The sequence below is a fragment of the Siniperca chuatsi genome, linkage group LG3 (assembly GCF_020085105.1).
Source record: "Siniperca chuatsi isolate FFG_IHB_CAS linkage group LG3, ASM2008510v1, whole genome shotgun sequence".
NCBI classification, from domain to species: Eukaryota; Metazoa; Chordata; class Actinopteri; order Centrarchiformes; family Sinipercidae; genus Siniperca; species Siniperca chuatsi.
The window spans coordinates 15,476,448-15,490,971 of NC_058044.1; the positions used below are offsets into that span (position 1 = coordinate 15,476,448).

General features: G+C 39.8%; 1 protein-coding gene across 1 annotated transcript; it reads left to right on the plus strand.

The window, feature by feature from the left end:
• The first annotated feature begins 10,627 nt into the window (after positions 1–10,627).
• On the plus strand, positions 10,628–12,712 carry LOC122873836 (proline-rich protein 36-like). The gene is made up of 4 exons (XM_044191038.1): positions 10,628–10,953; positions 11,241–11,381; positions 11,465–11,583; positions 12,001–12,712. Exons 1-4 carry the CDS (start codon positions 10,671–10,673, stop codon positions 12,691–12,693), a joined length of 1,236 nt encoding a protein of 411 aa, XP_044046973.1. The 5' UTR covers positions 10,628–10,670; the 3' UTR covers positions 12,694–12,712.
• Positions 12,713–14,524: the final 1,812 nt, after the last annotated feature.

A 14,524-nucleotide genomic window follows, 5' to 3' on the forward strand; every position in this document is an offset into this window, starting at 1 on the left:
GTTTTGGAACAAGAGACTGTTGACAGTGGACGGTATAGACATTTAACATAGGTAAAATGGAACTACGTTACTTATGATGTTGTTAAACGTAACGCTTGTTACAGTAGCCTAAAGTCATAACAGAAATCAATGTAAGTAAGAAATCTTGAGAAACTCTAATAGAAACCTCAAGGGTCAAATCTGAGCTTCAGCAGGCACATCAAGGCAACAACTAAATCATTTTATCATCTCAAACAAATAGCAAGGATTACAGCTCTCATGTCCAAACAAGATTTGTTGCATTTGGGGCAACTTACCACTTATTATTGCACTAACTGTCTTTCTTTATATATTTTATTTTATCAAAAATCAAAAAGATTTTATTCTGTTTTTTATTCCATATTGTGTTTAAATGTCATTCTAATGATTTTCTTTGCATATATAAAGCACTTTGAATTGCCTCTGTGTTTGAAATGTGCTATATAAAAAAAGCTGCCTTGTCTTTGAGACAAATGACGGGAGTACCAACAGAGTGATGCTGATGTTTCAGTTCCCATGGTTTCATGAGAAAATTAAACAAATTCCTGAGGAGGGTTTCCTGCAAATGACTGCAAATTACTAATCCTTAAAATTGGTACTAATTATTGGGAAAGTGGAGTTAGTGTTCAATTGCTTTACTTTCAGTTACTTCCATTTAATTGGTAGCACCCTCTTTTACCAAGGTAGCTGTCTTTTATTCAGTGCACTGCGGGTCAGCTGGACATGCAAAAATGTAAGACCTTTTTTTCTGTGTAGTTGTAGATTACATGCAAACATAACATTTTAACAAATATGATGAATATGATTTCCAACAAAGAAATCATTAATATCTGTTTAAATGGATGTCTGTCAGTTTACCCATTCAAATTTTAGCTTTTCTTTCAAGGATATTCCTCTGGAATCCAGCACTCCACAATTTTTTTTAACATAATTTACAGATTCTTTCTTAAAAAGTACTCTGTACTGTTGTTTTCCCTGTGTACTGCACAATATGGTAAAAAAAAAAATCATATTGCCATTATCTCCCATGCAATATTTAGTGTTCCTATGTTAGTTTTTCCTATTTATGGATATTGATATTATATACCTCCATTACTGCTGTGCAATATCTTAATAATCTCAATAAGCTACACTTAACTCGACAGTAGTTGCACCACTACTTATTACTTATATAATTAGATTGTATTATTATACCGTATTATCATCATCAACCAGTAAACCCACTTGGTACCTCACACTTATTTTATCTTATACTTATACCCACATGGTACTTAATTTATTTTCTAACCTGTTGAGACATTTGTTGGGGTCTGTACCAAACAAACACGTTTTCTTACATCTGGAAAACAAGATTTGTAGGCCAGGCCATCTCTGCAGCGCTACAGTACTTCATTATAAAGCTGTTTTGTCCCACATTTTACCTTTATCAAAAAATTGCATCTTCTGCGATATGGATATTGCAATTGGCCACATTGTAATTTCCATAATTTTTCAATTAATTGTGCAGCCCTTATTAGTACCATAATTACATCATCCTTTCCAGGAAACTTCCATCCAGAAATTATGGGACTTGTAAAATAAAGCATCCTGGAAAACAGCTCAGAAACTTTTATAGTGGGATATTTAGAAAATTTTATACAGTTTTTGAGGCTTGTGGTGACTTTGTAATTTTGCTTATTTTGTTGGTAAATAGAGCCTGTGGGGTTGACAAAGTGAACAAGTGACTGGTGAATAAAGTTTTAGTTTGGTTTGAGCCTTTGGGTTTTCCAATACAATTCAGAATTCAGAGAGGAAACCTAGGTTCATACAGAATAAATTATCGATTTTTGGACAAATTTCAACTTTGACAATGGAGTTTAAATGTATCAGTAATTAATTGAGCAGTTTATTCCATCGTGCCATGTCATCTTCTAACATCTAGGGCAGGGCTATTCAATTACAAATTCAATTGGGCCAGATTTTAAAACCAGGAAATGTAGGGCCAGACGTTTTCAGCAGCCTATTTAAAACCTTTTTTAAAAGTTTTTGGTCATTTTGTTTGTTTTTTAAACAAATCCAAATGAATGTAAAAAAAATAGTACGTGTTTGGAGATGGTGGTAAAATACTACAATAAACTACAATAGTCCAGTGTAATTGTGAATCGCAGCTTCCCATATAGTTTGGTTGCAATGTGATTTTGGATTAAGGGAACAGTTTTACATTTTGGGAAATACGCTAATCTGCTTTCTTGCCAAGAGTTAGATGAGAAGATCGATATCACTTTAACGTCAGGTAAGTACAGAGCTGTAGCGCATTTAATAAGCAATAAGCGCATTTCTCCAAAAGATATTTCCCCCAATATTCCTTTAAACCTGAACCTGACTGATTTCATATTCATGCTGACCAATTTCAAAAATCTAAATTTTAACTGAATCGGATCACATTACAAATCTGGTTCACTGCAGAGTTACCAACATAATAGGCAGGAGACATATTTTTGTCAATCAAATTAAATATGTATTTATTGCCATTTTATGTCCATCATTGGATTGTTTCCATACATTTATCTGAAGGTTCATTACACAACATAGGAATGAGCAACAAGCAAGAAAAGTTATCTTGGCTTTGATGACGAAAAAACAGCTAATTATTTCAGATGTAATCTCATAAGGTTATTCTAGCATTTATAATATTTATAGAAGGAAAGGGCAGGAATAATCAGAATCAGAATCAGAAATACTTTATTGATCCCCGAAGGGAAACTCTACAACAGCTCACCTTTACGTCAGTGCACACAGGAGAAAGTACTAGCAAAAAAAATAATACAATACACTATAAAAACAGGTCAGAAAATAAATTAAATAAATAAGTACCAGGTGGGTATAAGTATAAAATAAAATAAGTGTGAAGTACCAAGTGGGTTTACCGGTTGATGATGATAATACAGTATAATAATACAATGTAATAATATAAGTAATAAGTAGTGGTGCATGTACTGTCGAGTTAAGTGTAGCTTATTGAGATCATTAAGATATTGCACAGCAGTAATGGAGGTATGAATAATATCAATATCAATAAATAGGAAAAACTAAAATAGGAAAACTAAATAGTGCATGGGAGTAATACACAGAATATTGCACAATTATTTCAAGTATAGCAGAGATGTAATGATCAATATCCAGTTTAATGACTTAGGGTCATACAGACTGACAATTAAAGGGAGGAGTTAAAGAGTTTGATGGCCACAGGCAGGAATGGCTTCCTGTGGCGCTCTATGGTGCATTTTGGGGGGATGAGTTTTCCGCTGAAGGTACTCCTTTGTTTGACCAGCACGTCATGGAGTGGGTGGGAGACACTGTCCAAGATGGCATGTAGTTTGGCCAGCATCCTCCTCTCTGACACCACCGCCAGAGAGTCCAGGTTCACCCCCACAATGTCACTGGCCTTACGGATCAGTTTGTTGAGTCTGTTAGCGTCCGCTACCCTCAGCCTGCTGCCCCAGCATGCAACAGCATACAGGATAGCACTGGCCACCACAGACTCATAAAACATCTTCAGCATTGTCCAGCAGATGTTGAAGGACCTCAGCCTCCTCAGAAAATAGAGGCGGCTCTGGCCCTTCCTGTAAAGAGCTTGAGTGTTCTTGGCCCAGTCCAGTTCATTGTCTAAGTGTACTCCCAGGTACTTGTAATCCTCCACAAATAATAATAATTTCAATGGTAGCTTCAAGACATTTTTCCTAACCAACATATGAACTGGGAAATAGATAGAAACCAGATTTAAGGTGTAACAAGCACAGGTGTATTGAGAGGAACATAAGAGTGTGTGCTAGTGTGTGATGTCTTTGTGACAATGAAATGAAAAATGTACCCAAACACATTGTGTCAGAGCTGGGTTAATGATGTTTCAGCTGGATAGCTCTGGATAGTTTTCATAACATCACAGCTAGGAATATTTTTCATATAGCAATTTCATTTATACTGCAGGTAACATAATTGGCTGGTAGTAATTAAGCAAGAGGGAGAATTAAGTCTGTGATGTGAATGTAAATTAAGTCCCGTTTTCACAGTCAGAGAAGGACAAAGAGGGGCCCTGGGGATAAGAGAGTAGTCATGTGGCTGCATTGTGGGTTAATTTGGCTTACCCTATAGAAAGCTGGTTAAGACACAGACCTTGTTGTGAGCAGTTTCATGTAGGAACTATTAGTAGAAATAAAATAGCTCCTACATGAAACTGCTCACAACAAATCTGTGGATTATCTTGAGTAACCGGGTCATGATTTCTGGAAAGAGACATTGCTGTTGAGTTTTTCAAATTATTATTATTTTTTTTATTTTATTTTTTTTGGCGCTTTGAGCACCACAAGTCGAGTGCCATATAGTCCTACTATATTCAAAAAATGTAGACATCTCTACGGCCGATATCTCCAAAACTCTGCAACTCACACCTCATCACATCAGGCAGTTTTTCTTGGTCGAGGCTTTCTGAGGTAAAAATTGCAAACGCGAAATGTCTTACCTCCTGCATCAAGAGTCATGTCAGTATAACAAGACAACATAAATCTAGGAAGTTGAGTATTCACTAATTGTGTATTTGTATCTAACTCTGTAGTCGTTAGCAGTCGCCACATTTGGAAGAAGCGCTGCTCCCTGCACCCTTAGGTGTAGTGGTGTAACATGATAAAAGTTGGTGCAGATAAAGCACGAAAGTTCATTCTTGACCTTGGAAATAGTCGTTTCACTAAATAAAAGCTTTTTTCCAAAACCTTCGCTGCATCTCACTGTCTTCATTATTTGTGTGAAAACTGAGCAAACGCTATCTGCTGATGAAGAGGTAAGTTAGCAAGTATTTTTTATTTGAACATACTTAAAACCTTTTAGCTCTGTTTTTGGTCTCTACCAACTCCTGAGGGAAATATCTGTCTCTTTAGATGCTAAATGCTTCACTATGTTCACCAGCTAGTCGCTAAATGTGTCTGTCTGCTGTTTGATGCATTTAGTGTTTTTAGAGCTTTTTCTCTGAAAACAGCTGCCTGCCAAGGCCGAAAACGTTATGAGAGTGGTGACAGTGAACCAAAACAGTAAAGCTGCAGGCCAAACAGCTAAACAATGAGCCTAAACTTGCTGTAAAGCTCCGTAAAGCCGAGGGGAGCTGCAGATGCAGGTGATAATTCTCTGTAGGTTCATCTCTATGAGCAACCCTTTTCACATTGTCATGTTGTTTTCATGTTATATCAATTATGGCGGCTTTAAATAAAAGGGAGACATGTTTGCTTGGCCATAATAATGCTTCCTACTAGTGTAAAAAAAAAACAAAGATAAAAGACATTATAACAACATTTCTACAGAGAAGTTTGATGTCCTTAGTTCATTTTGTGCAGGCCATCTCGCTGGACCAAAATTGTTGAAACTGTCTTCTTGTTCATGTCTTGTTTTTTCTCTTTATAACTACAGTAGCAGACTGTGTTTTTGCCTTACAGTGCAGATAGAAGGGTTTCCACTGAACTCACTGATGATCAAATGCAGATTTACGTCATCATGAAGATAGTCAGTTTCATATATAAGATGAAAAATTGTAATGGCAAGAACAAATTGACTCTCTGATATAATAACATACAGATGAACAGTACACTGATAATGATAACATGGAACTACAAAACATCCTAGTTATGTCCAGACTTCAGGGGACACTCTTCTCCCCAGGTTGAGGAGCCTGACCCTGATGACTGGATAAATAACTGATGCTCTTTTTCCTCTGTACTCATTCAGAGCAGATTATACTGATGTATATTTTTGCTGCTGTGAGTCCATCTGCAGACGCTTGAAGTAAACCATTCCGAAGAAATTGATCAGCATCTAATATTGATCTTGGTAGTGGAGGTCCCACAAAATATATTGGTTTATTCTGCCTGAATTAAGCTTGTTTGTGTCAAGTAAAAGGAGAGGTACAGCTGTCTTTGCTCTGGCACTGCTACCTGGATGTTCTTATTAAAATTAAAAGGTGACATTCAGAAACAGATCAGTCATGTGTCTCTGGATAATTTGCGTAAGCACATCTCACACTCTGATCTGAGTGCTGCACACTGAGGGCCAGATTCACTAAGAGAATGGTGCTGTGCAATATCCAAATGCATATTTCAGATGAAATGTAAGCTCTATGTTGTCTTGTGTTGCTGTTTGTTCATTTTGTAGAAGATAAATGGTGAATACATCTGCTGTTTATTAGTTCTAAATGCATTTAAAAGGAGAATCATATTACAGTGCACACTGAGTCTTAACAATTTATTAACTTATCAATATCAATGTACAGTATGTTTGCACCGGGGTGCTAAATCAAGGTTCAGCCTATTTCTGACACAATATTATTGTTACAACCTGTCTTTGTCTCACCAGCCACTATACTCATCACAGTCACTCTGCACTCCCTCACCTGATTGTTAATTCCCAGCACCTGTCACCCTTCACACACCTGCACTTCATCAGCCACTATACTTCCTATAAAACCCAGCTCCTCACTTCAGTCAGTGTCCGGTCTCGTTAGTATTAAGGACAGATTAGTGCTATCTTCCCGTATACACTTCACGGACTCACCACCACTTGTATTCGACCATTCTCCCTATTGGACTTGGTATCCCAGCGCCTGTCTTCTCCAGTGTGTGTTTCTCCTACTCCCGGCTCCGGTTGTCCACGACGCATCTAAAGAGTGCTGTCTCCAAATCCTGACTCCCTTCTGTCTTCGGTGTCCGGAGTTCCAGTGTGTTCCCCGTCTTCGGTGTGTGGCGCCCTAGTGCCCACACACCGCAACCCTCCGTAAGAAAAGGGACTGTATCTATTCATCTCCGAGATACTACTGTGTTGCAATAAACTCTCTTAGTCACCTTACCATTGTCTCCGGTTGTCTGTCCGTAACAATTATAGACTTACAGTACATCTGATTTAATTTAATGAAATGCTATCTGGCCTTTCTAAATAGGGAAATGTATTTCCTCAGGAATGGGGAGAGTTCATTAAATGTAGATAATAAACACAATACTGCGCTGAAAGCATCACTGCACTTCAGACCCTGTTTACACAGAAGACTCACTCCAGACTGTGAGCCACAGAGCCGTGACTCAATCGTCTCTGACTGCAAACATGTTCAGTTATTGTTTGACACAGCATCGGATATTAAGATGGGAATTTTTAGTAACTTGGAATCCATTATAATCTGAAACACTGTCATCAGTAATGCGAAGAAATTGTTTGGATATGGATAAATGAATGGATGAATGATGTGTGCACATGTATTTGAGATGACCACATGTTAAATAAGGGTTCTAATATCACATGGAACACTTTCCTCACCTTGGAGAAGTCACGTCTGTACTTCCAGTACTAGATGGGTTTACCTGTAAAAAAAAAAAAAAAAAAAACACTTCTCTGAGTGTATTTTGCACTGCACTGACACATACCTCATCTCTTGTTTTATTTAAAGTAATAAAATCATTGGTGTAACTTCTCTCACTGAAGCCAAACAACCTCTTTTATCTATCCTCAGAGAATTTATGTCAGGATTTACAAAATATAAATTTCACAACTTCTTTTAATTGCATATGTTGCTGTATACAATCAGCAGATAATGTTAATTTCGTTTGACCGCAAGCTCTCTCAAGAGAAGGACGGGACACTGGCAATGTGGATAATTAACACAGCTTCAGGGCTATTTAGCAGTGTGTGACTGTGTGTGTTTGTGTGTGTGTATAAGTGCATGTTTGAGGATATCTGGGGGTACAGTGGTGTGAAAAAGTGTTTGCCCTCTTCCTGATTTCTTATTTTTTTGCGTTTTTGTCACACTTAAATGTTTCAGATCTTCAAACAAATTTAAATATTAGTCAAAGATAACACAAGTAAACACAAAATGCAGTTTTTAAATTAAGGTTGCTATTATTAAGGGAAATCAAAATCAAAACCTGCATGGCCCTGTGTGAAATAGTGATTGCCCCCTAAACCTAATAACTGGTTGGGCCACCCTTAGCAGCAACAACTGCAATCAAGCGTTTGCGATAACTTGCAATGAGTCTTTTACAGCGCTGTGGAGGAATTTTGGCTCACTCATCTTTGCAGAATTGTTGTAATTCAGCCACATTGGAGGGTTTTCGAGCATGAACTGCCTTTCTATGGCCATGCCACAGGATCTCAATAGGATTCAGGTCAGGACTTTGACTAGGCCACTCCAAAGTCTTCATTTTGTTCTTCTTCAGCCATTCAGAGGTGGACTTGCTGGTGTGTTTTGGATCATTGTCCTGCTGCAGAACCCAAGTTCGCTTCAGCTTGAGGTCACGAACAGATGGCCGGACATTCTCCTTCAGGAGTTTTTGGTAGACAGCAGAATTCATGGTTCCATTCATCACAGCAAGTCTTCCAGGTCCTGAAACAGCAAAACAGCCACAGACCATCACACTACCACTACTTTGCTCAGCAGTGGTTTTCGTCTTGGAACTCTGCCATGCAGGCCATTTTTGCCCTTATGGTGGAGTCATGAACACTGACCTTAACTGAGGCAAGTGAGGCCTGCAGTTCTTTGGATGTTGTTGTGGGGTCTCTGAATGGCTGAAGAACAAAATGAAGACTTTGGAGTGGCCTAGTCAAAGTCCTGACCTGAATCCTATTGAGATGCTGTGGCATGACCTTAAAAAGGCAGTTCATGCTCGAAAATCCTCCAATGTGGCTGAATTACAACAATTCTGCAAAGATGAGTGGGCCAAAATTCCTCCACAGCGCTGTAAAAGACTCATTGCAAGTTATCGCAAACGCTTGATTGCAGTTGTTGCTGCTAAGGGTGGCCCAACCAGTTATTAGGTTTAGGGGGCAATCACTATTTCACACAGGGCCATGCAGGTTTTGATTTTGATTTCCCTTAATAATAGCAACCTTAATTTAAAAACTGCATTTTGTGTTTACTTGTGTTATCTTTGACTAATATTTAAATTTGTTTGATGATCTGAAACATAAGAAATCACGAAGGGGGCAAACACTTTTTCACACCACTGTATGTCAGTGCACTTTCTACCCAACTAACATACAGTACCCTCCTAGGAGGCCTTATCAGTGGTAGAAAATCACAAAAGTTTGATTGTGTTTTTGTTCCAGTTAGGTGTGTTGGAAAATAGAACAAATGTAAAAGTTGATTGTTAAAACACAACTTCAACATAACCAATTAACGCAGCAATATGATGATGTCATGGTGACTGAGGGAATAAGGGAGTAAAGCAAAGACCTGCAGAAATACTGTAAATATTTTACCTGTGATGTAGTACATCCATTTCAGGTGCGTGAATCTGAGGCAGTGGAGGAAGCAACAAGAATATATTCTGAGCCTGCAGGATTGTCAGTGAAGTATAGCTGCTCTGAAGCTCCTGAGACTGGGGACCAAACATGAAAAGCCTTGCTGAAGGGCAGCCCTGATGGTTCAGGAAGTCAATAAAATAAAAATTCCACATGTTGGACAAGATACCGAAACGTTGTCCCAGTCACTCAAGCATGCAGAGCACACCTTGTGGGACTGATCAAATATACAAGTCATGTCTATTCTACCAGCTGAGCTTATGATATCACCATGAAACTACCCCAGTTGATTAGTTACATGAAGACAATTTTTTAAATATATTTTTTTAAGTTTCCTGAAATGTTATGTTTAAATATGCAAATTAGGTATTATCTCATTAAAAATTCGCTAAATTTCCATAACACCGGAAAAAGTCCGGTTCAAAATGCTTGTTTCATTTTGTTGACGTATTAGAGTCAAAGGTTTTTACAGAGGGAATTTTTCTTTTTATCACTCAATAAATCAGAAAATACAGCCATAAAAAAATCTATTTGCCAAGTTTTTAGGAATAAAATGTTATTTAAATCAGGCTATGAATGATATATGAACAAACCCCTCTGTAAAAACCTTTATAATATAAATAGGAAAAAAAAAAAAACTCATCTTGAGGAAACAGCCTTTAAAGCCACTGGAAATTCGGCTTGAAAATATTAAAAATGCATATATGATATAGAAGTTGAGCATCTCATTAAGCATCCACAAAAATCTGAGTGAAAATAAACGTTCATAACTATTGGAAAACCAAGTTGAAAAAAAACAGGCCATTTTGCTGTTTAGACCATTTCTCAAGACTGTGTGGGCGTGGCATATCACACTTTGACTGACATCTCCCCTCCCTTTCATGGCAACAGTCACTCACAGCAGAGGTCTGTATCATTCTTGTGTCTGCCTATTCCTGCAACACTATACGTAAAAAAGGGAATACAGTAAAAAGATACAAATAAATCCAACAAACTCCCTCAAACATTTCACTAAACACATTTGACAAGGGACTTCACTCCAAATTTCAAATGTCAGAATTAAACAACACACACGTAAATATTCATTTAACCTGACTGCAAAATAACCTACAAAACAAATGACATCTACTATTTCATGTCATAGGAGCTGACTTTATTCACCTGAGACAATTCTTTTAATGAGATCACCTGTTGCGAGCTAAATGAACACAGGTGCAAACTGTAGCTGAAGTTGCATCTGACTGGTTGATTACCTGGTGCCACTATGTGCCCAGTATTAAAAGCTGTGATTCGGTTGTTCTGCTTCATAGTAAAGTGCTCTCTGTCTGTTCTGGGCGATCATCTTCAGTATGGCAGGGGAAAATGGAAGGGGACACAGGTCCCGTCAAACTGTGGTAGTCATATTGGTCCTGTGCTCTTTGGCACCGAGTTTAACTTGTTTTAGTTTGCGAGGGCTGAGCAAAAGAGTTAAGCAGGACAAGGTAGTTGATGAGGCTACAGTGATGGAAGTACAGACTGGACGCATTCTCTTCAATGGGAAAGAGCTTAACTCCCAGTCAGGGTCCGCCTCTGCAGCTGCCACAGGAAAGGATGGATTGCTGCATGTTGAGTCGGATCAATCAGATGGCACAGGTAAGATTTTGTAGTCTAGGTATTGGCTAATTTGATATACTGCATGCAAAAAAACGGCATGCTACTCAAAAACTAAGACATATGGCCAGTAGTAACTTTTATATTAACTTTTACTCAAAGGGATGTTGGAGCAGACATTGAATTTCAGGAGGTTCAGTTAAATTTCCATTTAACTTTTCTTTAAATTAAAAAAATAATAAATAAAAAATCTTAGTTAAAAATTACATGACTCATAAAAAATTACAATGGGCTGTAATTAGTACTCCATTTTTAATGTTCCCTGTCAGGTTGGTTAAGAGGACAATGGCAAGATATGGATTCCAGAGAAGCATCATGGAGGCGCATGGCTTCTTCTCTGTATTGTGGTGGAGACCACTTGAAGTTCAAAGCAGTGGGACCGGGAGCTTCACAGTTTACAGTGGACCAAGGTTAATTTTAATAAAGTTGGCTAGCTATACCCTTAATGACTAAATGTAGGTATTCCCACTAATGATTGCACATTTATTTATAGGAAATGCACCTCCAATGCCTCTGTCCCAGATCCCTTCCACCTGTGGCTACAGCATGCAGAGAAACTCTCTTGCACTTGTTATGTTGGTTCCCTATGATGGCTGCAACATGATTCAAGAGGTACTGTTTACTGAAATGCAAGATGCTGCTGCTCCAAAATGGTGGGAAGAACTGACAATTAGTGGATAATCCTGGCAATTTTAAAAAATATTCCTGTGCTGTATCCAAGAGCTGAAATTTATAGAACTCGGCAGGTATTTTGTTTACTGATTTAATCATTAACTCAATCAAGCAAATGTTAAATACCCTATTAGATGGTTTCAGCTTTTTTTTTCTCCCCTTAATTTATAGTATACTGAGCAAGTTGTCTTGGATTGGACAAAATAAGCATTTGGCCATGTTTAATGGAAATTAAAATATCACAAATCTGATATAGACAGATGAGCCAAGCAAATCTGTAGATGAATTGTTAGTTGTAGTCCCAGTGTAACCTTTAGTTTGTAAAACCCTGTTCTGATTTTTATTTCTCTTCCCAAGGGTGGAAGTTACATGCTCCCAATGCGTTGGCAAGGAGTTCCAGTGTCACTCTGGTGTCCCAAAACTGCAACACCTGCTCCCGCAACTGCTGCGCCGACCGCAACTGCTGCGCCGACCGCAACTGCTGCGCCGACCGCAACTGCTGCGCCGACCGCAACTGCTGCGCCGACCGCAACTGCTGCGCCGACCGCAACTGCTGTCCCAAGAACAACAAAGATGCCTAAATTTCCACAGTACCCCCCTTTCTTCCCTTATCCTTACTTTCCTCCCCCTCCGCCAACCGCAACCGCTGCGCCAACCGCAACCGCTGCGCCAACCGCAACCGCTGCGCCAACCGCAACCGCTGCGCCAACCGCAACCGCTGCGCCAACCGCAACTGCTGTGCCAACAACAAAGATGCCTAAATTTCCACAGTACCCCCCTTTCTTCCCTTATCCTTACTTTCCTCCCCCTGCGCCAACCGCAACTGCTGCGCCAACCGCAACTGCTGCGCCAACCGCAACTGCTGTGCCAACAACAAAGATGCCTAAATTTCCACAGTACCCCCCTTTCTTCCCTTATCCTTACTTTCCTCCCCCTGCGCCAACCGCAACTGCTGCGCCGACGGCAACTGCTGTGCCAACAACAAAGATGCCTAAATTTCCACAGTACCCCCTTTCTTCCCTTATCCTTACTTTCCTCCCCTGCGCCTAACCGCAACTGCTGCGCTAACCCGCAACTGCTGCGCCAACCGCAACTGCTGTGCCAACAACAAAGATGCCTAAATTTCCACAGTACCCCCTTTCTTCCCTTATCCTTACTTTCCTCCCCCTGCGCCAACCGCAACTGCTGCGCCAACCGCAACTGCTGCGCCAACCGCAACTGCTGTGCCAACAACAAAGATGCCTAAATTTCCACAGTACCCCCCTTTCTTCCCTTATCCTTACTTTCCTCCCCCTGCGCCAACCGCAACTGCTGCGCCAGTCGCAACTGCTGTGCCAACAACAACAAAGATGCCTAAATTTCCACAGTACCCCCCTTTCTTCCCTTATCCTTACTTTCCTCCCCCTGTGCCAACCACAACTGCTGTGCCAACTGCAACTGCTGCGCCAACAACAAACATGCCTAAATTTCCACAGTACCCCCTTTCTTCCCTTATCCTTACTTTCCTCCCCCTGTGCCAACCACAACTGCTGTGCCAACTGCAACTGCTGCGCCAACAACAAAGATGCCTAAATTTCCACAGTACCCCCCTTTCTTCCCTTATCCTTACTTTCCTCCCCCTCTGCCAACCACAACTGCTGCAACAACAAAGATGCAAACATTTCTAAAATACCCTCCCTTTCCCTTAATATCATTACTTTCCTCCGCCAACCACAACTGCTGCGCCTAAATTTCTGCAATACCCCCTTTCTTCCCTTATCCTTACTTTCCTCCCCCTCTTCCAACCACAACTGCTGCGCCATCATCCACCACCACGGCAAAGCCAGCCACAGCTCATCCTCAGTTTCCTTTTCCTGTATACCTCACTCCCTTTCCTTGGCACTTCCCATAGCCTCTACCAGCAACTGCCAAACCCACAACTAATGACACAACTAAAGCTCAGTCCTCAGTTTCCACCATGTGCTTTTTCTTTCATTATATATCTTTCCCTCTCTAAGCCAGAAAGGACGACTACTTCAACTGAGAAAACGGACCTCCCACTGACTCAATCACCACTAGACCATTACCCACACTTTCATCCTCGCGTCCGCCTTCATCTCACTTATGCCACATCCCCCCTCCTTTTCTAGCCTGCTGAACCTGTTCTAATAAATGGTTTAAAAAAAAAACGTAAGTGGCCCTGTCCAGTTCTTTGTACTTTAAAACCTGCCAACTGCCCTGGAGAATTTCCACAATGGTGAAGTTGGTTGATTCCAGACTTATCAATAAGTGGTATTAGGTGTGGACATGGGGAACAGTTCATATGGCAAGAGGTCTTTACTCTTGCCAAAACAGAGGCTCTTCAGATGTCAAAGGAAATCTTCATATCCAGAGGGTGAGAAATATGTATCTGCACATTTGTCGGGAACATGGTCAGCACAAATTTTGATTGCAATGCTCACTTATTCCAACACTTCTTATGAAACAAGTTGCTCATGTTTCTTTGCATCTGAAAAGCCTCACCTTTTTGTAAAGGTCTTTCAATATGGACTAATTGTTACACCTGGAATCAAAGGTTTAACTCTAGAATTAAAAAATAATTCTTATGCAAAAAACAGTTCAACTTAACAGGGCTGTTGGAGACTGTCCACGTGGTGGCACCATGGCTCAACTTTTATTTATTTTTTTTAGTGCGAGTTGGCACATCTTGTTGGGATCATGATAGCGGGGTGTGTGTGCACAAGCTTTACTGAAAGGACAGATTTGTGTGAATTAGGACCTAATTAAAATTTACACTTAAATTGTGCCACCTCTATTAAATACAGAAGCCAACAACTGAGGGGCAGCACTGCACATCAACACACTGTACCTGCTGTATTTTATTTTTGTTTACCTCACCTCT